The 25,029-nt window shown below is 43.8% G+C and overlaps 1 protein-coding gene across 1 annotated transcript in view; it reads left to right on the plus strand.

The window, feature by feature from the left end:
* The window catches only part of BFSP2 (beaded filament structural protein 2), a 65,031-nt gene extending 49,050 nt beyond the window's left edge, over nt 1–15,981 (plus strand). Inside the window, exons 5-7 of the mRNA XM_072726878.1 lie at nt 4,370–4,501; nt 10,431–10,651; nt 13,052–15,981. Coding sequence (XP_072582979.1) covers nt 4,370–4,501; nt 10,431–10,651; nt 13,052–13,055 — 357 coding nt within the window. The 3' untranslated portion in view covers nt 13,056–15,981. The remainder of the gene's footprint in view (nt 1–4,369; nt 4,502–10,430; nt 10,652–13,051) is intronic.
* Nucleotides 15,982–25,029: the final 9,048 nt, after the last annotated feature.

Raw genomic sequence — 25,029 nt, forward strand, 5'->3', positions numbered from 1 at the left:
GAGGCCTTTGTCTCAACGGTCCAAAAGGTTATGCCAGACTTTTGTCATGATCTTTCCAAACCATGATTCTGTGTCCTCTCCATGGGATAAGATTGCCCTGTGATACAAGGTCGGGAACCTCTGTATCCCCAAGGAATCCACTGCTTTCCCTTTTTCCAGGATAGTGAACATAATGAGGTTACTGTGGTCCTGTGAGATCTAAGAAACTTCAAGAGCGGGACAGTTAGCTGTACTCTGCCGCAGAGCAATGCTCTTGTAAAGCTGTTGTTCGCCAGTTGCAAAAACAGAGAGCTCGAGTGACTGGCTGAAATCCACACAGCAACTGCTGGAGAAAGGCACAGTATACACATCAACCTCTCAGCACTCATCGTGGATACATGTTCTGCTAAGAACACACCCGCATAGCAGAGCTTTGGAGATGGCCTCTTTCCCCTCCAAGACTCTCAAATCCTTCCTTCTGACTTACTCTGAAGCATGCTGCTTTTCTTCTCTCACATCCATCTTTCACGTGCAATAACATGTAATTTTAATTTAAAATTTTTTATTTGAAATTTTTTACTGTATTTCAAAGTGTCAATATGCTCTCCTGTCCCAAAAATATAGGTGGAGTGCAAACATGACAGCCTAGCTCCTGCACAGCAGAGCCAAGATTTCAAGCTGGTTTGAAAGCCTGGGGACCAACATATTTAAATCTCATTACACATCCTAGCAACTGCGCTGAGCAACAAAACACAGTCCTACCTTCCTATCCTCAGATTCTAAAATGACACACCTACTGTTCGGTCTGTGAGGAGAAATGTGGAGGCATTGGGTTGAAATGGAAACAGAAGTAAAGTAATTATTAATCAGAAAACATAACTCCAAAAAGCCTTTGGAAAAGAACAGGTAATACTTCTAAGTGAGTTAAAGCAGGTAACTATCCCCAAGTGAAGGCAAGTATGATTTGTCATAACCTGATTTGAGAAGATATTGGGCATGATTTAAAATACACTGAATCCCACAGTGATCAAATTAATTTTTTTTTTCTCTTTCAGTCTTAATTAAACTGTATAAGAAAGTTTCCATTTGGTGCTTGTAGGTCATTAACACTTCTCTTGTTAGTCTCACTTTCAACAAAGAGAAAGCAGGCTTGGACTCAGCAACTTGGTGGGCAACATTTGCTCAAATATAATAACTTTGGCTTATTTTAATTTTATTAATTCCTTGGCTATATTTTGTCTATGACAAACAATACCATTTTACAGTTTTCTCAGTTTCCCTAGCAATCTAGAACTTTGTCATGGGCCAGGCATCACATGGGAGTTAGTTAGTTAGTTAGTTAGTTAGTTAGTTAGTTAGTTATGAGAGACACAGAGAGAGGCAGAGGGAGAAGCTGGCTCCCACAGGGAGCCCAGTGTGGGACTCAATCCCAGGACCCAGGGATCATACCCTGAGCTGAAGGCAGACACTCAACCACTGAGCCACCCAGGTGTCCCTAAAATACTTTTAGAGATAACATAAATTTTAGAGATAACCTATATAATTTTAGAGATAACAAATTTTAAGATAAAATACTTACTTTGCTTTTCCATTTGCGCCTATACCTTCAGTGTGACTTGCTACTTCTTGCAAAACCTGCCAACTGTTTTTTATAATTCTGTCATCAATAATAATGTCACAAAATCAGATTACAAAATATGCTTATTAATATCTGATTAAGCAAAAAGTCCTATCAATGATAAATGAGGATAGCTTTGCAATGAATTTTAGTTGATACTTCCATTGACTTCAGTGAGTCCTTTCATCAATGAGATGAGTAGCTTCTTTGCAAATCAGATAATAGTTTGTAAATATTGGAAAGATATTTCCTCTAATTGTTTTTGCTATTCATAATGCAATAGCTACAGACATGACCCATTTTAAGTTTAATCTGCATTATCAACATTTTCTGCATCCCTTTCTTAACTCTAGACAGTCAGCAAAACAATAATTCAATCCCTGATTTGTAGTGTTTGCCAATTTCCATGAGGCAAATACTCTCACCACAGCTGATTTCAGACTCGTAACTTGATGTAAATAAGCACAGAGTTTGGAAGAGATGCTCAGAAGCTCATCACTAAATGTTAGTCCTACCACACAGGTCCCATCAATAGAAATAACTTCGATAGTGCAGACAATGATAACATGTAAATAAACCAGCAAGTGATGTGTTTGGAGTATTTGTTACCATTTTAATATAACTTAATTGTAAGTGTAATAATTGTAATTATTAAATTAATAATTTAATTTTTAAGGACGGCTGTGTTTACCAACCAGCTTACAAACATCCGGAAGATTTAACACCCGGCTCTCAGGCTCTGGGGAGCTGCCAAGGGCCTGCTCCAGCTGCTGGCCGCCCTTGGCTGCTCTGAGACAAGGCCCCTGTGGACTCTGACTCCGCCCCTCTGCTGGAGCCCCGCCCACCTGCACAGCCCACCTGCACAACCCACCTGGCCAGGTCCCTACCCCCAAAGACAGGGAGAAAAACCAGGCCACCCATCCAAGCAGGACTTGACAGGCCACGAAGATATTTTAGAGTGGTGCACCTTCAGTGTGGGGAAGACTCCACTTTCAGGGGTCTTGATGGAGGAAGCAGCTGCATTCACACCTGGTTGAGAGCACAGCTCTGGCGTCTGCCACTGCACAAGGTCCAGCTCTGCCCCTCATAGGCCGTACCATATTGAGTAAATAACTTTGTCTCTCTGTGCCTCGGTTTCCTCATGTAAAAAAGGAATAACAATGACACTTGCTTCAGAAGAGGGTGGTGAAGATTAAATGAAATAATGGACTTAACGCTGTTAATGGAGTGCTTGGCACAGAACCAGTGCTTAACACCTATTAGTTATCCTTAGTACTATGCAACTGACAGTGGCTTTTACAAACTCATTTACTGGCTAATATTACTTTTTATATATTAGAAAAATAAATGCAGTCACTGTTTGCATACTTTTAGAGTTCTAAAAGTTTCCACATGTATAACCTGATGGAAGCCTCATAGTGACTCTGCTCACTGTGATCTGTGTTCTGTGGGCAGGGACTGGGGCTCAGAGAGGTTGAATGATGGCCCAGGGACACACAGCCATGGACTGACCAGAGCTGGGCCCACAGCTTTCACTCCTTTAGCTGATCCCAGACCTTTAATGGATGTTTTTTTTTACCCCTTCATAGCAGACACAGGAAGAACTTCACCTGAGATATGAGCCCTTTGACCTGGGTTTTCCTAGTTAGGTTGGACTATTTTTCATAACCCTATAAATAAGTATTCATATGTCATAAAAGTGGTCAATCCAGACATCCAGTAAACTAGAAAACAGGTTTTTTCTCCCGTATCACTGGCTTAGAGACAAGCATCAGACTGCACCAAAGATGAATGAAGGTGAGCTCTAGTTTTTCCCCTTTCCCTTTCTCCAGCAGAGAGAAGAGAGTAGCAATGACCTCCTCCCCTGAAAGTATGGGGAAGAATCAGACTGTGTCCATATGGCTCAGGGAGAAATTTCGAAACACAGACCTTCCCCCTTGTGTTCACAATTGTGGCCAGACTGGTTTTTACAAGGAAACAGGGACTATCAGATCAAGTTGGGTAGTTCTTCATTTGAAGAAGGTCTGGGGCAATTGGCACTGCCTGACATTACTGGAACGGGTTACCAGTTCTCTGAAGGGCAATTTGGCAACATTCATCAAAATGACAAATGCAAAAAAAAAAAAAAAAAAGACAAATGCATACCCTTTGACTCAGTAGTTCTACTACAGGGATTTACCCCTCAGAGATATTCCCTTGTGTGGAAAATGAGGGTCGTAGGGTTATTCTTTACACCATTGTTTGTAACAGGTGGAGACTGGAAACAATCTAAGCACTTATCAGTGCAGAGCTTCTAAATAACTACGGTACTTCCGAACAAGGTGATACTATGGAACCATTAAAAAGAACGTAATTGATCTGTATATACTGGTAGAGAATATCTTCTAAGATGTAGTGAGGACCAAAACAAGGGGAGGATGATCATACATACTCACTTGTAAATATATGAACTATTTGTGGAAAGAGGTGTAAGAAATCGGAAACAAAAGAACTGGGTAATTAGAAGCATGGGCACAAAAGGAGACCTTCTCCTAGAAGTCCTTCAGAAAAAGCTTTTGAATTTTATTCTACTTGCATTCACTGTATGTTCAAACTAAGTAAATGGTTGTATGCAAATAGGTGAGGGCGCCTACGGAAAAAGGGATTTTTCAATCCGCCAGCTGTTGACTCTGAGTCAGAAGCAGTGGAGTGGGCCCTGGGAAGGGCGAGAGGGGAGGCAGGGCTCAGGCTCTCCACACAGGCCCGCTCACGCGAAGACCTGACCCTCCCCAGCAACAGGCAGAGGTGGCCCGCATGGCACAGACCCAGGAAGAGAAGCTGGCCGCCGCCCTCAGGCTGGAGCTGCACAACACTTCGTGTCGGATCCAGAGCCTCCAGGCTGAGACCGAATCCTTGAGGGCCCTGGTGAGTGGGCCAGGAAGAGCCCTGGCATTTCTTATGTCAATTTGAACTCCCAACTCTTGAACTGAGAGTCATGTGGGTCAGAGTTTGCAGGAGATTCCCATCTCACGGCATGCAAGTTTTGAGACCTGAAAGGATCACCTGATACCAAATCACAAGTATAGTGACAGCTGTTAGAACCCCCACTGAAATACCCTACACCAGGCCACTGCTTGAGTGTTGGCCGCTTACGCCACAGATACCCCTTTTCAGAGGGTCCCACTTCTCCAGAGAATTGGCCTCCACCTAACAGCGGGCACCTGGCCTGGGCAGTTAGGCCCGCCTCCTCTAGCCCTCAGTCAATGACTAGCTGATGTGGGTGTTAAAAGCCCAGCCCACTTGCTTCCAAGTGGAATAGGTTTCAAGGTGTAATTCACATTCCCAAGCCCTTTGGGGGATCAGACTCCACCTGAGACTCCCTCCTGGCTTAGCGCCTTCCTCTGCCCTATCCTGCTTTCCTTGCTGCCCTTTTCTTGAGAGCAACCCCTTAATTATTTACATATACCAGGATCCCTGCTTCAGGCTCTACTTCTGGGGACCAACTTAAGACTAGGAAGCTCCTCAGACTCACTGGGGTTTGTGGGGAAAGGTCTCTTGCATTATTTGTTATTATTATTAATTAAAATAATTATGAATAATATAGCAGTTCACCCTCTGATTCTCTGTTAGGGTGCCAGGCACACAGCTCCTGCTTGATGCCCCCTGCAGGGGCCTTGTGTTCTAATTTGAACAGCAAGTGTATTGTCCATGAAGTACATGAAGTACATGAAGGGAATGGTTCATGCAATCCTGCAGCTTGGGGTGGTCTGGACTCCACTGGGGCCCCAGCAGAGGCCTTTGCTCTTGCCACCCAAATCCATTCCATCACCAAACCAGCAGCCCCGCCTCCCAATGCAGTCCTGGACTCCCATGAAGTGAGCTCAAGGATTTATTCTAGTCGGTTCCCTCAGAAACAACTTTTTTACTGCCCATGGACAAGATCATTCCATCAGCCCCAGTCCCCCTCCTTCACATGTCTTCAGCTTACTTGGTCCATTGTCCTCTGACAGATAAGATCACATGATGCCCAGCCAGCTTAGGAAGATGCTCAGTCTTGCCACTACATAGCACAACATGACACACATCTCGTTGCTCCACTGCTCTCCCACACATCCTGTGATGTGATCAGGGTCAGTATGAGGGGATGTGAGAAAAGGCATTGAGGTGAGAAAAATCAGGAAAATACAGTCTAAAGCAATGTACTTTAGCTAAAAAACTGAAAGACATTGCATTATTTACTCAGAGTTATGTGAATTTTATGCTAATCAGTTTTATTTCCCTGCCATAACCCTTGATCCTAATATTAGGGGTGCTGCCTTTTGCCCAAGTCACTTTAAGCACAGTTAAGGGGCTACTATTTATTCCCCAGATGTCCTTGTGGCTGCCAAAAATTGCCACTCTTCCAGTAATAAAAAAGGGCCTCATTTACAGACCAGCCCAGATTGTGCAGGAAGGGAAATGCCCAGAACTCGCCCTTTGCTCTCCTACCCTTGAGCCCTTGGACATGTTCTTCCCATGGCTGGAAGGCGACCCCTCCTCCCTCCCAACTCTGCCCACCCCTACCTGTCCTCACACCCTTAACAGATGTGAAGTGGAAGATACACAAGTGCTACACCCAGCAAAAGCCTAGCTAGCTCCTGACTCCCACAGGTGGGGTGATCTCTCCACCTTCCACCCACTCACATTCAGAGCCCCGTGGTTTATGTGGTTATATCAGCTCATCCACTGACCACATTTAACGCCTTGAAGGCAGAGACCATGTCTAATTTATTTTATGTCCCCAAAGCACTTGATGAGTGTCCAAAACATAATTTCTTCAACATGATACTAAGAGTACTGAGAGCTTGCTCACATGCATTCTCTCATCAGACACTCATAAAAACACCGAGAAGCAAATGATATCCTACTTTGCAGAAGAGTAAACTGTGGTTTGCTCATTAACACAAGTAACAAGTGGAAGAACTGAGCTCTTTTGGTTCTATTACTCAACTAGACAACAGTGGGCCTATGGAACGGGGGACTGGCACTCAGACTCTGGAATCTGGAATCAGGATCCCCTACTCATTAGCTGAGTGACCTCTCAAAGATTCTGTTTTCTCACTTGCGAAGTGAGAATCTATGTGGGTTATCATACCTATCTTCCATGTTAGTGGCTTCAGATCACAGTAAAAAATGTGTTCATTCACTCTGTGATTTAGGTGGAGTCTGGCAGAGATAGCTCTTCTCTGTTCCATGTGGCATCTGCTTGGGCTGGACCATCCAAGAATGGCTTCAACTCACATGCAGGGTGCCTAAGCTGTGCATCTCTTTTTCTCCCTCCATGGGGCCTCTCCATGCAGTTAGCATTTGACTTCCTCAAATCATGGCAGGCATGTGATTGGACTTCTGACATGGCATCTGGCTTCCCTCAGAGCATGGGCACAGAAGCTACCAGGCCTCTTAACACCTGGGCTTGAGAGTCCCTGAATATCACTTATCCAGAACTCTTTTGGTCTCAGCAGTCACAGTCCCTCCCAGATCCTACAAGAAGAGAAATAAATGCCACCTCTTGATGAGGCAGTGGCGAGGCCACATAGAGAAAGAATATGTGGGATGGGATCGTGATTGCAACTGCTTTTGGAAATGTGATCTGCCACTGGACTGGAACTGGACAGATTTTGCCTCAGAAAATCACAGGGATGATTAATGGAACAATGCAGGTCAAGCCCTTAGCACGGTAGTCGGCACAGAGTAATCAGTCAATGAATGGTATTCATTATCCATTATCATTGTAAAATTATTATTATAATCACTCGTGTAATAATCCCAAATTGGCATCATATAATCACCTCACTTAAATCCCATGGTCCTTACTACTGGAACAAATCAGAAGAAAACTCACATGCCCAACCAGAAGACTTAGGAGTGGTGATATGCTGGCTGTGCCTGGGAGCCAGGATGGGCCGCCTCTGTCCCCTGCTAGCTGGTAGATCAGAGCTCTGGTCACTGGGCCTTACAGCTGAGGTTAGGGGCACGGACAGCCAGAAAAAGTGGCACCCCTTCCTGCAGCTTTCAAATACAGCTCAGTGCATCCAGCCATCCCGATTATCTGCAGCCAGAGCAACCTGTACACACATAAGGCCCCCACGGGGCCTCGTATAAGCCTCAGCTGAGTAGGCGGCACTCGCGGCCCCCTTTGCCAGCAGGGCACTGTTTATTTTGGTGGCCAGGCACTAGGAATGGTGCTTAAAGCCTACTGAGCTCTGTGTTCCATCAACTCAAATCAGGGGTGGATTCAAGGCAAGAAATCACTTCCTAGAGGGCTTAGCAATTCAAGGAAGTCCTTTCACATCTCCAAAAACTGGGGAATAAGTGTGCTTCTGTGATCTCGGTTTGCTTGCTGGTGTTGTGTTGCTGTGGGGGCTGGAGTTGGGAGATGGGCAGCAGTGGCCTGATTGCCATCACTCAAGCCCAAGCATTTCTGCGAGAACCAGGCCAGGATGTCAGGGACTTAGGTGGGAAGCTGGACCGGACTCTGAGGGTGAGATAGAAAAGACAGAGGTCATCTGATAGGAGTTCCCACAAACCTACCTTGGGCAGTGGGTCCTACATCATCAGAGAAAACCTCAGGCCACATGGAGAAGTCACCAATGAACATGGAACCAAAACTATAGAGAGCTGATCCAAACATGATCCCATGAAAGGGTTTTTCCAAATAACAGGTTTTACAGGCCCAGGGTCAGCACTAAACACTGCAAACCAAACAATTTCCTGATAAGCAAAGAGAGAAAACCCAGAGTTTGGAACAAGTGATTCTCAAAGTGCTGGTGGCCACTTCTGCATTTTTATTGCTATAAAGGGGTTTTCAGATCTCACCAGAATAATAACCTAGGCCAGATACTGATCTAAATTTATTTTTTACTAGTTACATTTTTGCCACCTGTAAATGTACCTAGGATGGGAATCTGACTCAATATTCTTATACCCTATGGAATTAAGATGGCTTAAGTAAGATGATAGAGTGGCCTCTGCTTAACAGAAGCCATGATTCAAGATGGCATCATGACCAAGAATCTTCCATTTCAATCACAATAATCAAAAAGGTATGAAAAATATCCTCCTAGGGGGCAGGTTACAGAAAGTTGTTTTATCGAGATATTATCCTAATTTGAAAACATATTTATCTGTTCTTATGTGTTATATAAAAAGCCAGATGCTAAGTTATAGGTGTACCATAATTACAACTATGAAAAAATATTAAAGAAAGATACACATAGTTTTTTTAAAGTTGTTTATGTGTCAGTCCTACAGTCTGTAAGGTTTGCTATATGGGAAGATGGGGTTTCCAGTCTAATGGGGAGACAAGTAGGTCAATAAACATAACCATAATACAAGTGCTGTCAACCTGAGCAACACAGCCAGATGAGCACCTACTCTATGCCAGCCCTTGTCTTATCACTGGGGTTATAGAAACTTCATTTCTGCTCTCAAGAATTCACTCACTGTCTGGTAGAGGAAACATGCCCCTAGGAAGCTCATCCCACTCTTACCAAGTCTAAGGGTATGCATGTACTTGGGCAGCCATGGAAACCCAAAGGAGGAGCCTCTAATCCGGCCTGCTGGGAGAAAGAGCAAGAGACTATCAAGAAAGTCTTTCTAGGGGAGGTGACCCCTAAACTTGGACTTGGGGATGAGTAGTGATGATCCAGGTGAGAAAGCAGGGGAGATACAAACCCAGACTTGGACTTCCAACAGAACACAGTGGCTGCTGTGTGGAGAATACGAAGGCAGGAGGAACTAGAGACCAAGAGATGAACTACAAGCTTCTGAGTTTACCCCATGGGAGCAATGATAAGCATCCATCGTGGGCACCGGTGGCTGGAGGAGAGAGGGCACAAATGTGAATACTTTCCAGAATAGACAAGAGGCAGGATTCAGTGATGATTGAATTCAGAGGGAGGGAAGATGAGGGACATGCCTTTCACTGGCTTCCAGGTCATGTGAATTCACCAGCTGAAGCACAGAATAGGAGAGGCAAACAGATTCAGAAGGAAACCAGTGGCTGCATTTTGGACGCACTGATTTGAGGTGCCCGTGGATTGTGTATATTTCCAGTAAGAAATTCAGTAGCAGGTTTATGCTCAGGGAAGAGGTCTGTGCTGGAAACGTCAACGCAAGAGTCATCGGGAGAGACAGCTAATATCACGAGTGTGGCAGACACCAGGCAACACAGACACGGGCAGCCTCGCTCGGAGAGAAACAGGCTCAGGATGGGCAGTGGGGAGCCCAAGGGTTGGGGCAGCAAGGGGAAGAGGCAGTGGCCAGGGTGTGCTACTAACACACTAAAGAAAAAAGTGCTGAGTGTATAAAGGCCAGAGACATTCATTCTAACCCTGGCAACCTGGGCAAGAGTGCTGGAGACCGCATTTTAGCTGAATGATGGATGGGGTTTCAGCAGTGGAGGAGGAAAGGGCCCCCCAGAGAGTGGGAAATCGAGCAAAAAGGCCCGAGGCAGTTCAGAGAGCAAGATTTCTTTGAAAAGACACCTGCCAACTGCCTCCCTCCCCGTATGTGTATGTCGATTTCTCACTCTCATTTTTCCTTTAATTATCTTTCTCACTCTTTCATTCTCTCCCATCACTGTACCTCATCTTTCTCCCTCTCCTTCCCGTCTTCTCTTTCTTCCTGCCCGCACCCCCTCCTCAGAAGGATCAGTGGATCAGACTGAACAATAGTCTGGTCGGGGAGGAGGATTGCTCAGGCCCCCCACCCAGGAGGCCAGCGGGCAGGGCCGCCCCTCCCGCAGCTCAGCCCACCTCCCCGGGCAAGGCCCGGCCTGCAGCCTCCCGGGCCGACCGCCTTCTCTCTTTGGCAGAAACGAGGCCTGGAGAACACCCTGCACGACGCCAAGCACTGGCACGACATCGAGCTCCAGAACCTGGGCGCGGTGGTGAGCAGGCTGGAGGCGGAGCTCAGGGAGATGCGCTCGGAGGCCGAGCAGCAGCAGCAGGCCCGGGAGCACCTGCTGGCGCACAAGGCCCAGCTGCAGAGGGACGTGGCCTCCTACCACGCCCTGCTGGACAGGGAGGAGAGCAGGTAAGCCTCTCCGCCTCGCATTCCTGTGACAGGTGTACATACTCCTGGGTTTGCAATTCACAGTTTTCAGACACTATAGAAGCAATTAAGGTAAAAAGGAGAAATCACCTTGTAACTCCCCAACACACATATTCTCTCTCTCTCTCTCTCTCTCTCTTTCTCTCTCTCTCTCTCTCTCACACACACACACACACACACACACACACAGCCTGTGTCCTTGCAGGATTTTTTCTATTTGTATATTCACATATGCAGAGACACACCTGGACATACCTTTATGTGTTTGGACATGCCGAGGACATACATGATGTCTGTTAGGAATACTTTCAGCTGCATGCAATAGGCCCTCATTAATGGGGCTGCAAACCAATGCTCCTGAAATGTTAATGTGCACTCAAAACACCAAAACCTGAGCATCTTTTATATTTTTTATTGAACTATAATTAAAACACAAGTGTCATATTAGTTTCAGGTACACAATATAATGATTCAACATCTCTATACATGACTGAGTGCTCATCAGGATTAGTGTACTTTTAAAAAAAATTTTATTGATTTATTTATTCATGAAAGACACACAGAGAGAGGGGCAGAGACACAGGCAGAGGGAGAAGCAGGCTCCATGCAGGGAGCCCGATGTGGGACTTGATCCCAGGTCTCCAGGATCACGCCCCAGGCCAAAGGCAGGTGCTAAACCACTGAGCCACCCAGGGATCCTCCAAGATTAGTGTACTCTTAATTCCCTTCACAGGTTTCCCCCATCCAAGTACCTCCCCTCTGGTTATCATCAGTTTGCTCTCTGTATTTAAGTCCATTTTTCACTCATATGTAGGATTTAAGAACAAATGAACAAAGAAAAAAGAGACAAAAAAACCTATTCTTAAATACAGAGAAACAACCTGGAGACTTTTTTTAAATGCCGATTCTGCTTCACTGGGTCTGGGGTGAGACCAAAAATTCTTCATGTCTAGCAACACTCCCAGGCGATGCCTTTAACTGTTGGCCCACAAACCACGCTTTGATCGACAAGGGCATAAACCATGTTTATTTAAGAGTTCTAGAAATAAGGTGGTCTAGGTCACTCAATGATTTCATAAAGGTCCCAAGCTCTTTCACCTTTCTGATATACCATCCCTGATATATGGGGGTTTTGCCTTCATTTCATTACCCATGGTTGCCCAATGCCTACAACAGCTGCAGATATCATATCCTCATTTGTGAGAAGAAGGGAAGGGAAGGGGGGTGCACCAAAAAAGCTTTTCCATGTGTGGCTCTCTCTTTTATCAGCGAAGGAAAACATTTTGAGGTCTCCAGTGGATTTTCCCTCACATCTCATTGACCATAACCTGCTCACATGACCATACCTATCTGCAAGGGATGCTGAGAAAGCAACGACTTAGCTTTTCCAGGCTCCATACTGGAGAGAGGCAAGGGGTAGGAATGGCATATATACATCTGTATATGTATGTGTATGCACATGCTCATAGGTATGTGTATATAGGCAGTCTTTTTTTAATGGGTAAGGATTCCAGGAGCATATGCATAAGTCTTGGGACTCTGCTTCCTTGCCCACTTGTTAAAAAAATCCAAGTCTTTATTCTATATCTTCGTATTTCCCTCCAAAGTCCCTTCCAAGACATACATTGAATAATGAATAAAATATCAGCTCTGAGAGACAACTTAGTGATTACACAATCCAACCCCTCATTTTCAGAGGGGATACAAAAGCCCAGAGCAGAAAAGGTTGTGTTTATGATCACATGGAGAGGTAGAGACTGAGCTGGGACTGGACCCCAGGTCCCCTGGCTTCTCCAGTGTGCTGTGTAACATTTTTCTTCCAAAGGCAAGAGAGCTGTATAGAAGCAATCTAATCCTCTCTCCTTTCCAATAGAAAATATGTCATCCAGCTCCTTTCCAACTGTCTTTTTATTGGATTCATTTTTATTGATTATGAAAGTTAGATGTTCCTAACAAAGCTAATTTTTTCACAAGCCCATGGACATCTGAATAAATACGTGAAATTGTCGTAAACATATACAAACAGTAATGAGTTAGGTAGAATTTACTTTAAGAGTATAAGAACTCCATTTAGCGAATACCCGCTAGGTGCCAGCGCATTCTTAAGATCTTTATCTTCATTTCTCCCCAAAACTCTGCCAGGATGACATCATTCTCCCCATTTTCTAGACAGGAGACAAAGCTTCAGAGAACTTAAGTTGTTTGCCCAAGGTCACACACCTAATAACCATGTAACAGGGGTTTGAAACCCAAACTGTCTTGTTCCAAAGACCAAATTCTTTCATGAGACATCTGCCTTTCCTATACTCCCACTGTGCTATCTTTACTAATTTTCATCATCCATTACTTATCTGACTTATATATGTTTTTTGTTTGTTTCAGCTAATGAAGAAACTTCCTCTTTTCACGAAGAAAATGCTGCCTCCCTCACCAAGTGACCAATAAAGTTCCTGGAGGAGTTTCCCCCTCATCCCCTAGACTCCCACCACCGCCCTACTCTCCCAAGCTGGATTCCTTGCTGGATTCCCTGGTTGATTCAGCTTAGTCTGAAAAGCATCCTGGAAGTGGAGAGGGTCCTTCTGCCTTAAATAGTCTGAAGCTTGATCAACCTCCCTTGTCCCTCTCCAAATAAATGCTTTGTGTGTGGCTTCCAGTCTGCCCACCTTGTTCAACCCACTGTCAGGTAAAGATGGATATCCCTTTCCCTGCCTGGCCTTTGCTCATGGAACCATTCTTGATGGCTTCTGCAGGCGTCCTTGAGCATGACGTCATCTGTCATCCAAGGGTCAGCTGCTCTTGGGTTAATAGACATAAATGTGCAGCTTAGGCAAGATTTGTGCTCATGGCATGCAGAATTGCTACAATTTGGGGCAAAAACAACTCTTGCTAGAGAGCAGACTAGCATGGTGCTTTGTTGAATATATCATGATTTTAGGCACCACAGAGCACTCAGATCTCTTTCATATACTCTGCACAGGCATTTACGTGCAGACACACACATCTCACTGAGATGGCAGGGGATCTTTCAGTCAGTTTAAAGGGTACTTCAATTTAAGTCTAGGGGCATTAAGTAGGTTGTGGTTGCCTACCCCACTGGCAGCCTCAGAATTTTTTTCCAGGGTCCTTTCCCCAGCCTTCTTGAGGCCCAGCCCAGCTAAATATAGTTTGTGAATCTGCCACCTATCCAGGCAAGACTCCCCTGCCTTCTGATTAAAACTGAAACCACCACCTGTGTCCTACCACAGGCTTTCAGTGTCTCCAAAACCACACACACAAAGCCCAGCCTTAATTTTTTAATTCTTCCCCCAAGCTTCTGTCAGTCCACCTGCCACACAGAATTACAGACCAAAATATCTACACTGAGTCTGTCCTCATAAGTGGCTAATCCAGAGAGGGGGATGTGTCCAACATGGGCACATTCAAAGACACCCTCCCCCTACCGCTGGGGTTCCAAATAGCCAAAGCCGACATAAACAGAAGAAACCTTCTTTATCCTTAAGAGCCATTAGAAGAGAAGCAAGGCGAGAAGGGGGGTTTGGTCTCCTGGTTGACATGATGCCAACTGGTTTTCCTTTTTGGCTTCTAGGATCAAAGGAATTGTATTAATAAGTCACGTGGGCAGGACAGCTATTTACAGCTTGCACGACACCTTTACATAATTCTGTTTGTTGTTTGAGGTACAGAAATAGTTAAGGCACCACCTTGATGCTACATTTCTGCAAAGCACCAATCCCCTGGCCCAGCTGCACACTCCAGGGATGCCTGCAATTGAACAAGTGGGTGCAAGGGCCTCCCTAGAAGAGGGTGGCAGGCTCCAACGTAGCTATGCTGGATGCAGGTACACTGAGGTCTGGTTCTTTTCTTTCTTACTCGTTACAATTAATTTTCTGTAACCCCCACCCCCCCGACCAAAATCCCTAACCTAAACACAGCTGGACGGTCCCCAAAGGTCAGCCACCAAAAGGAGGCACTTCTGTGTCTGAAGGGCCATGCATTTTCCAGAACCTGGAAGCTGTCCCGGCGGTTGCATGGAGGGGAGGATGGATTCGCACAGCCTCCTGTGTTTGCACCAGACAGCGTGCTGCGCCGGGCGCACACCCTCCGTCTCCGCAGCTCCCTAACCTCAAGGAGCAGCTGCCATAATCACTCAGTTAATCAGCCTCTGGCAGGCAGAGCCAAGGCAGACGGGCCTTGCAGTTCTCAGCGCCGTCTCTCGCTGTTTCTAATGAGGCTTCATTAACAGGTAAGAAAAGGCGCTGCTGGTCCCCTGGTTCCGCCAGGGCCTTGCTGAGCTCGGGCTTCCTCTCTCAACATCCGGTAAAATTACAGCCTGGCAGCAGTTTGCTGACAGGTGGCAGGGGACGCCTCTGCTCGTGTTGGTGTCAAGGACAGAGCATTTGTTCTGGAGCGGACCAGAGAAGGGCTTCCAAGGGACTCCTCCAAAAGCACAGAGCGCTCTACTTCCCCACCAGGCAAGGCCGCTGGCCCCGGCCTCTCCCCTGGAGCACAGTGCAAACACCCAGGGAGGTTGCTAGAACGTCCGCTGGCTTTCAGACCAAGAACAAACTCACCTTCATTGTCAGCTGTAACCCCCCACCCCAGCACTTACTGGCGCCCAGACATTGGGTTGGACCTTGAGGATACCAGTAAACAGAAAACAGTTTCTGCCTCGGTGGGTTTACTACCTCCCTGGGGAGTCCGGGGTGCACATAAAAGGAAAAACAAAGCCACACAGGCAGAGCAGCACATTACAGTTTGCACAACCCCTTCATATAATTCGGTTTATTATAGAAAGCATGAAAATAGACATCCAGATATAATCTCTGTGGGTTTTCAAGAACCACCAAGTCCCATGCTGGTCTCCGATTATCTCTAAATACCCCACAGATGTTCTTTTTCCCCCAGATTTATTGAGACGTGATTGATACACAGCATTGTGCAAGTGAGCAGTGTACCGCGTAATGACTGACACACGTGTGTATCGTGTAGTGATTACCAAACAAGAGTTAACATCCACCATCTCCTATAGATACAAAAAGAAAGAAAGAAAGAATTTTTTTCCTTGCGCAGAGAACTCTTGGCATTTACTCTCTTAACTCTCACGTGTACCATACGGCAATGTTAGCTGTAGTCCATCATCGTGTTGTACAGACATCGCTGCTGCTTATTTATCTTCTAACTGGACATTTGTACCTTTCGACAAACTTCCTCCAATTCCACCCCCTCCCACCCCTGCTAACCATAGATCTGATCTCTTTTTCCAGGAGTTTGTTTGTCTTTTGAGATTCCACAAACAAGTAAGGTCATACATTATTTGTCTTTCTTTGTGTGCCTTATTTCACTTAGCATAATACCCCCGGGGTCCATCCAAGTTGTTGCAAATGATAGAATTTCCTGCTTTTTATGGCTAAATAATATGGCTCTGTGTGTGTGTGTGTGTGTGTGTGTATTTATATATATACCACAACTTCTCTATCCATTCGGCTGTCCAAGGACGCTTAGAGTGCTTCCATGTCTTGGCTTATAAATAATGTCTTATAAATAATGCTACTGTGGATTTGGGGGTGCAGAGATCTCCTTGACATTGTGTTTTCATTTCCTTTGGATAATGTCCCAAAAGCGAGATGGCTGGATCATAGAGTATTTCTATTTTTAATTTTTTTGAGGAACCCCCATACCATTTTTCACAGTGGCAGTACCAGTTTGCATTCCCACCAGTGGGATATGAGGGCTCCCTTTTCTCCATATCCTCACCAGCATTTATTTCTTCTTTTTGATCCTAGCCATTCTCACAGGTGTGAGGTGATATCTTATTGTGGTTCTGATTTACGTTTCCTTGCTGACTGATGATGTTAAGCATCATTTCATGAGCCTGTCGGCCACTCATCTATTTTCTTTGGAAAAATATCTATTCAGGCCTCTTGCCCACCTTTCTTTAATTGTAATTTGCTTAAGATTCTCTTTCTCCACCCCCTCCCCAAAAAGATTCTCTCTCTCCCTCTCCCTATACCCCTCCCTCCACTCATGCACTCTCTCTCTCTCTCTCTCTCTCAAAAAAAAAAAAAAAAATTTAAAAACGCAGAAATCAGCATAGGACTTTAGCTATTAAAGATAAAGAAATAAGTGATTTTAACATTTCTACAAGGGAAACTAATTTTTAGTACTCTATCTGCACAGAACTACGTGATCCCAATCTGTTAGCATAACATTCAAGTTTACTAATTATTACAAATGAATTTGCAAGACCCTTTGAGAAAACATGTGATGCCAACATAAGGGTGCCAGCAGCAGCCATAATAGAAGGATTTTCCTATAAAAAGGCAAGAATAGGGTGGCTGGCTGGCTCAGTTGGAAGAGCTTGTGACTCTTGACCTCAGGATCATGATTTCAAGCCCCACGTTGGGTGTAGAGATTACTAAAATAAATAAAACTTCTTTTTAAAGGCAAAAGTAAGTCAAGCAATAATGGAGATTTGATATTACTCCTCAGGAAAGCAAAGCCACCTGTTTCATAGTCAGAGTGATGAAGCATTAGCACACACACATCACCATCTGCCTAGCAGCCTTCAAATGATGGGACATGATTACTATGGCTGGCCTGTAACCCTTACAGATCTCACATTCTGCAGTTTGTAAGTAGAGACTTTTCACTGAGTAGTCTTATCTCCAAAGCGAGGTCCTTTTTTGAAAGGGTGCTCTGTCCCCAGGAGAACTGAGGTGGCACTGCCAGGGTTGATATGGCCCCAGTCAGGACAAGAAGTCTTCAAGTAGATTATAAAAGAGATATGATCTCTCCTTGTATATGCCCTCAGCTGGCAGGTTGACATTTTGACTTTGTAAAACCAAATGCCTGCTCTTGAAACATCTTCTTGAAGTGCTAGTGGGATATAGTGCTAGGTCACCAGTAATGAGCCACTGTATGCAGAGTATCTGCAGATCAGGGACCTGGCACCCCAAGGCTGATGCTGCCACAGTCTCCCTTGTTCCCATGCCAGAGTACAGCACCGTATGTCCTGTCTGTGGTCCTCAACAGGGTCACAGGGCATTGGGAAGTGACAGCCTTGAAAGACTGGGAGCCCCACTTTTGCCCAATTTTAGTTGGACTATTTGTTTTTCCTATTGACTTGTGTGAGTTCTTTATATAATTTTAATATTAACCTCTTACCAGATATATGGTTTGCAAATTTTTTTTCCAGTTCAGTAGGTTATCTTTCCCTTTGTTGATGATTTCCTTTGCTGTGCAGAAGGTTTTCAGTTTGATGGAGTCCCACTTGTTAATTTTTTTGTTTTATTTTTTGCTTGTGCTTTAAGTGTCTATCCAAAAAGTCATTGCCAAACCATGTCAAAGGGCTTTTTCCCTATGTTTTCTTCTAGGAGTTTTATAGTTTTCAGTCTTACATTTAAGTCTTTAATCCATTTCAGGTTGATTTTTGTAAGTAGGTTTAAGAAATGGGTCTAGTTTCATTCTTTCACGAATATCCAATTTTCCTGGCACCATTTATTGAAGAGACTTTGTCTTCGCCATTGGGTATTCTTGGCTCCCTTGTCGAATATTAATTGACTATATATGCATGGGTTCAATTCTGGGCTCCAAATTCTGTTCCTTTGGTCTATGTGTCTATTCTATGCCAATACCATACTGTTTTCATTACTATAGTTTTATAATATAGCCTCAACTTAGGAAGTATGATGTCTCCTACTTGTTCTTCTTTCTCAGGATTGCTTTGGCTATGCAGAGTCTTTTGTTTGTTCCATATAAATTTTAGGATAGTTTTTTCTGCATCTATAAAAAATATCATTGGAATCATGATAGGGATTGCACTGAATCTATAGATGGCCTTGTGTAATACAGACATTTTAACAATATGAATTCTTCCAATCCATGAGCATAGGATATCTTTTATTTGTGTCTTCTTTGATTCTCTCATCAATATTTTCAGTGTAGAGATCTTTCACTTCCTTGGTTAAATTTATTCCTAGCTATGTTATTGTTTTGAAGCCATTGTGCCACAGATATTCTTTCATAAACTCTTACATCATCTCTTTTGTTTTGATAAATGGCAAAAGAGGATAGTACCTCTTTGAAGCAATTCTAGCATCTTATCTAGGGTTCCTGGACCTAATAAATAAAATAAAAGATGTCCAGGTAAATTTAAATTTCAGATAAACAATGAATAATCTTTTAGTAGAAATATGTCCCACATATTACATCAAACACACTTCTACTAAAAAATTATCAGCTAGGATGTCTGGGTGGCTGAGTCTGTTAAGCGTCCAGCTCTTGGTTTGGCTCAAGTCATGATGTCAGGGTCATGGGATCAAGCCCTGTGTTGTGGTCCGTGATCAGATGAATCACTGACTCTGCTTGAGAGAGTCTCTATCTCCCTCCCCCACTGCCCCTCCCCTCCCACTCTTATTCTCTCTCTGTCTCTCCCTAAAATAAATAAGTAAGCAACATCTTAAAAAAAAAATTATCAGGGCGACCCGGCTGGCTCAGCGGTTTAGCACCACCTTCAGCCCAGATCCTGATCCTGGAGACCTGGGATCCGTCCCGTGTCAGGCTCCCTGCATGGAGCCTGCTTCTCCCTCTGCCTGTGTCTCTGCCTCTCTCTTTCTCTGTGTCTCTCATGAATAAATAAAATCTTAAAAAAAAAAATATCAGGCAGCCCTAATCATATCAGTCAAAGCACTGCATATTAGCATTCCCCAAGTTTTCTGAACTTAAATGATTCATGAAGATTTATCCAGCATTTCTAGCTTGGATATGCCAACACACAAGAAGGGGAAAGGGTGACCTAGGCCATGCTCTTGCCCAGTCTTGATTGGAAACTCAGTCTCCTGACACAACAGCACAGCAGGTCCAATCACGTTCAAGAAATTAATCTGATGGTTGAGTGAAGAAAGCATACTATTTTCTCAGCTGAAGTGACTGGCTTAATTGGATCATATAGACCAGTTATTTTGAACAATAGGTTGAGCAGGAACTGCAGTAGATCCCTGCGTAGATGTGCTGTGCTGCAGAGTCAACAGAAAACCCAACTTTCCCCATCATGCCCAAGAAAAAATAGTCCTTTTTCTCCTTCTCCTGAGAGTGAAAGACAATTCACACCATAGGGAGTCAAGCTTTCAGTGTAATTTTGGGATCGAACACAAAAGCTATGTTGCATTTTAGGAGAATGGGCTTTTCAAAGTGGGTAAGCAACAAACTCCTGAATTTCTCTAAATGAGTTATAGGTACTTTGGGTTTTTTTTTTTAAGATTTAATTTATTTATGCATGACACACACACACACACACACACACAGAGAGAGAGAGAGAGAGAGAAGAAGAGAGACAGAGGCAGAGACACAGGCAGAGGAGAAGCAGGTGCCCTGCAGGGAGCCTGATGTGGGACTCGATCCCAGTTCTCCAGGATCACACCCCGGGCTGAAGGTGGCGCTAAACCACTGGGCCACCAGGGCTGCCCACTTTGGCCTTTTTATTGTCATTTCATTTTGTTTCTACAGCTAAAGTTCTTATCAATGACCTACCTAAATGAGGTTCACAATTTTAAATTAAAAAGCCTACTTCGCAGGGGTGCCTGCAAAGTTGGTTAAGTATCCAATTCTTGATTTTGGCTCAGGTCCTGATACAGAGTCCTGAGATTGAGCCCCACCTCCAACTCCACACTCAGCACAGAACCAGTTTGGGATTCTCTCTCCCTCTCCCCCTCCCCACTGTGCTCTCTCTCTTTCTCCAATAAATAAATAATTTTTTTAAAAAAGGCCTACTTGGCAATCTGACTAGATAATTAAGACAAGATGTCACCAATTCCCTTTGTCAGTGTTGCTCTGGATACTTTTAGAGGGAAAGAAAAGGGTAGGAATCAATAGACTAGCGGTAGGTTAAGCACCTCATCATTTAGCTACTAGTGATCAAGAAAAAAGAGGAAAAAGAAACATGTAGGGCAATAAATCTCTGGAGAAGTGAAATTGCAGTTTTACGTATTGTTTGGGGAATTCAATCTTAGCAGTTCACCTTTGTGCACAGTAGTGGAAAATTCCCCTCTCCAAGATTAAATCCTCTTCCTCAAAAAACAGTTACACAGGCCCTGTTACACGTCAACACCATGCTAAGTACTAAGGATATGGAGAAGTACAAAATGTAGACCTGCCTTTAAGTAATCTAGATCAGCACTGTCCAATAGAAGTAGAATCCAAGCCATGTACATAATTTTAAATTTTCTAATAGTCACATTTTTAAAGGATCAGAAGGAAACAGGTGAAACTAATTTTAAGAATACATTTTACTTATCTCAATTTATCCCAGATCCTATCATTTCAGCATATAATTGACATTTTAAAAAATTTTAATAAGATTTTATTTATTCATGAGAGATACAGAGAGAGGCAGAGACACAGGCAGAGGGAGAAGCAGGCTCCCTGCAGGGAACCCGATGTGGGACTCAATCCCAGGATCCCAGGATCACAACCTGAACTGAAGGCAGACCCTCAATCACTAAGCCATCTAGGCATCCCATATTAATAAGATATTTTATATTCTTTTTTTGGTACTAAGTCTTTTATTTTATTTTTTTTTATGATAGTCACACAGAGAGAGAGAGAGAGGCAGAGACACAGGCAGAGGGAGAAGCAGGCTCCATGCACCGGGAGCCCGATGTGGGATTCGATCCCGGGTCTCCAGGATCCTGCCCTGGGCCAAAGACAGGCGCTAAACCGCTGCGCCACCCAGGGATCCCGGTACTAAGTCTTCTAATCAGACTTATAATTTACCTTTATAGTCCATCTTAATTTGGACACTAAAGTTTCTTCAAAAGTACTTGATCCATATTTACATTTTAAAATTTATAGTTGAAAAAGTAGATTCACAAACCCAAGTTATCCGAAACATACTTAAAATTATTTCAATAACCAAATTGAGGACCAAAAAATTGTTCTCCTTTGATGTTTATATTTTTTCCTTTGATCTATATCAACAAGACTGGTTCATCTCTTTTGGAAGACTTTATTGGCTTTGAAGCAAAAGCATCAAAACCACATTTGTCCAGGTTAAGTAAATTCACTAATTCTTGTGACCACTCAATATTATTAGCATCACATTTAAGAAAATATTGCTTATATTTAAATTAACTCTAAATTTATAAATATCAAAACCCCACTTTTCAAAGTTTTATTGTAAGTTTTACAGGACAACTATTTTATACTGTTTTTATTTTTAACTTTTTTAATTAATTAAAATTAAATGAATTTAAAATTCATTGCTTCAGGGCAGCCCGGGTGGCTCAGTGGTTTAGCGCCGCCTTCAGCCCAGGGCCTGATCCTGGAGACTCAGGATTGAGTCCCACGTCGGCTCCCTGTGCATGGAGCCCGCTTCTCCCTCTGCCTATGTTTCTGCCTCTCTCTCTCTCTCTCTCTCTGTCTCTCATGAATAAATAAATAAAATCTTTAAAAAATTAATAAAAAATAAAATAAAATTCATTACTTCAGGGCAGCCCAGGTGGCTCAGTGGTTTAGCTCCCCCTTCAGCCTAGGGCATGAACCTGGAGACCCAGGATCCAGTCCCACATTGGGCTCCCTGCAGGGAGCCTGCTCCTCCCTCTGCCTGTGTCTCTGCCTCTCTCTCTCTCTCTCTCTCTCTCTCTCTCTCTCTCTCTCTCTCCTTCTCTCATGAATAAGTAAATAAAACCTTTAAAAATAAACAAATAAATAAGTAAATAAATAAAATTCATTACTTTTGTCACACTAGTCATATTTCAAAAGTTCAATAGCCCCATGTGGCTAGGGGTTTTGTTTGAACAGAGCAGATAGAGTAGAGGTGGACAGGGGGTATAATTTGTGAAAACTATTGAGGTGTTTGCAAGCTTATTTGTGGGAATTCCTCCTTCCACCTCCTCATATATATGTGAAATGCTTAGCTAGTGGACATCCCAGAGTATTCTAGGCATACTAGGATAGAATAGCCACCATTCCAACAGTTTCACAGGCATCCCACATGGCTCAAGTAATCCTTCCACTCCATAGATCTGCTTCTCACAATCACCTCTTTTAGATGGAGTTCCCCTGGCAGAGTTCTTGAGCCTCTTGTGGCTAAATCTTTTGTTTCATGCCACATCCCTCTCCTTTCCTTGATCCTTTCCTTGATCCCCTAAAACACAAGCCCTGGGAGGCTTGATCTGAATCAAAATTGGCCATAGTGATCTCACCACTAACTCCCTCTTGCTCAACTGAATCATTCTCCCAGTCTCTTATCTCCCTTGTAGTGATTTTCTCTCTAAGGTTCCATAGACTGTCCTTCAATCCAGCTTCATCAGGACTCACCCTCAACCATTTCAGTCCCTCAGATATATATGAACCTCATATTTGAACTAAATTCATGTTCTGTCCTCAACCCTGTGCTAACTGGGGCCTGTGACCAGGCATGTTTCAAAGTTCCTAAATATATCCTGAGTCTTAAGAAACTCCTCAATTATCAATAATAACTGTGAGCTTATCTCCCCAGAGTATAAGAGAGACATCCAGGGGACAGTGTGGTCCAACCCCATGGGCTAGCCTACTGGTCTCAACTGGTCCCAGCCTGAGGGCCCCATTATATGCTATGTTCATAAAACTTAAGGCATCACTGAGTATAAGATGTACCATCACTGGATGTAACATTAAGAAATAAAACCACTTCAAATGGAAGTCTACTAGGAGACTCCAGATTCAGCTGAGATACTAAAGGCCTTAGTAGAGGAGTAAATGAGAAATTTATAGAAAAGAGATAGCAGGAAAGGAACATGCAGAGTGGGGTAGCAAGGGAAGTTGCATGTCTCAACTTTGCCACTGGGTGGAGGGAGGGAAAATTTTTCCCTAATCATTTGAACCTGAAGTTGGTTCTCATGCAGGATATGGGACTACTCCTGCAGTTCAAAAACCTCAGAGAATTTCACCTAAAGTGGTCTCATATTATTGAGTTCCCTGGCAGGGGCAGAGCCGAAAGCTTATATAATTTGGGACCATGTTTAAGAAAATTAATACAAAATATCTCATTCTGGGATACTGGGTGGTTTAGCAGTTTAGCGCCTGCCTTCAGCCCAGGGCGTGATCCTGTAGTCCTCGGATCGAGTCCCACATCAGGTTCCTTGCATGGAGCCTGTTTCTCCCTCTACCTATATTTCTGCCTCTGTGTGTGTGTGTGTGTGTGTGTGTGTGTGTGTGTGTGTGTGTCTCATGAATAAATAAATAAAATATCTCCATTCCTGCAAATTTTACAAAAACATATGATCCTATGAAGCTGTAACTACGGCCCCTTGCAGGACTTTGGAAGAGACACACAAGCGAGGAGACCTGAAGCTTTATTTTCATTGGCTTCAGGTAAACTGTCTGTTTCCAAGAAACTGGCAGAAGCCAATGTAAATCCTCTGTGAACAAACTCAATTTTAACCGTACTGAAAACCAATAACACACCATTAACTGTTTTCATACCCTAATTTCTGAGATGTTCAAGTGTGAAACCATGTGCTTAAGGATCAGTGATCAAAGAAATTTGGTACTTTACAAAGGAAGATGGTAATGTAAATTTTGGCCCTGGTCTGGCTGAAACAATAACGACAACAACAACGATGATGATGATGGTGATGGTGATGGCTACCATTTATCTAGCTCCTACAGTGTATCAGCCTCTTATAAATGTTTTTCTCTGCCCTCTTAAGAGCTTAGTGCCATCACTAAAGACCCAAAGATGCAGGGTGGCCATTGCTACCATATCCACAAGTAGCTCACCTATTTGGTGAGTGCACAAATCAGCTGGATCACAGAGAATACTTGCAGATTATCACAAAGTAATCAAATGGTGAGGTGAATCACAGCAAGATTTCAGAGGTGGTATTTTTTTTAAGATTTTATTCATTTAGGGGGATCCCTGGGTGGCTCAGTGGTTTAGCGCCACCTTCGGCCCAGGGCATGATCCTGGAGACCTGGGATGGAGTCTCTCTCTCTGTGTGTGTCTCTCTTGAATAAATAAATAAATAAATAAATAAATAAATAAATAAGTTTAAAAAAAGATTTTATTCATTTATTCATGAGAGACACAAAAAGAGGCAGAGACACAGGCAGAGGGAGAGGCAGACTCCACACAGGGAGCCTGATTGAGGACTCAATCCCTGGACTGGGACCATGCCCTGAGCCAAAGGCAGATGCTCAACTGCTGAGCCACTCAGGTGTCCCTAGAGGTGGTATTTTTACCAGAGCAAATCTACATAACTCTGACCCCTGCTATGCCACTACTGATGTAACCAATGCTTTTCTCACCATCTTCTTCTGCCCCTTCTGGCAGGGATAACAGTATACCTTTACTGGATTGCCTCAGGTTATGTCAGCTCTTC

This window comes from Vulpes vulpes, chromosome 11 (genome assembly GCF_048418805.1).
Source record: "Vulpes vulpes isolate BD-2025 chromosome 11, VulVul3, whole genome shotgun sequence".
Classification (NCBI taxonomy): Eukaryota; Metazoa; Chordata; class Mammalia; order Carnivora; family Canidae; genus Vulpes; species Vulpes vulpes.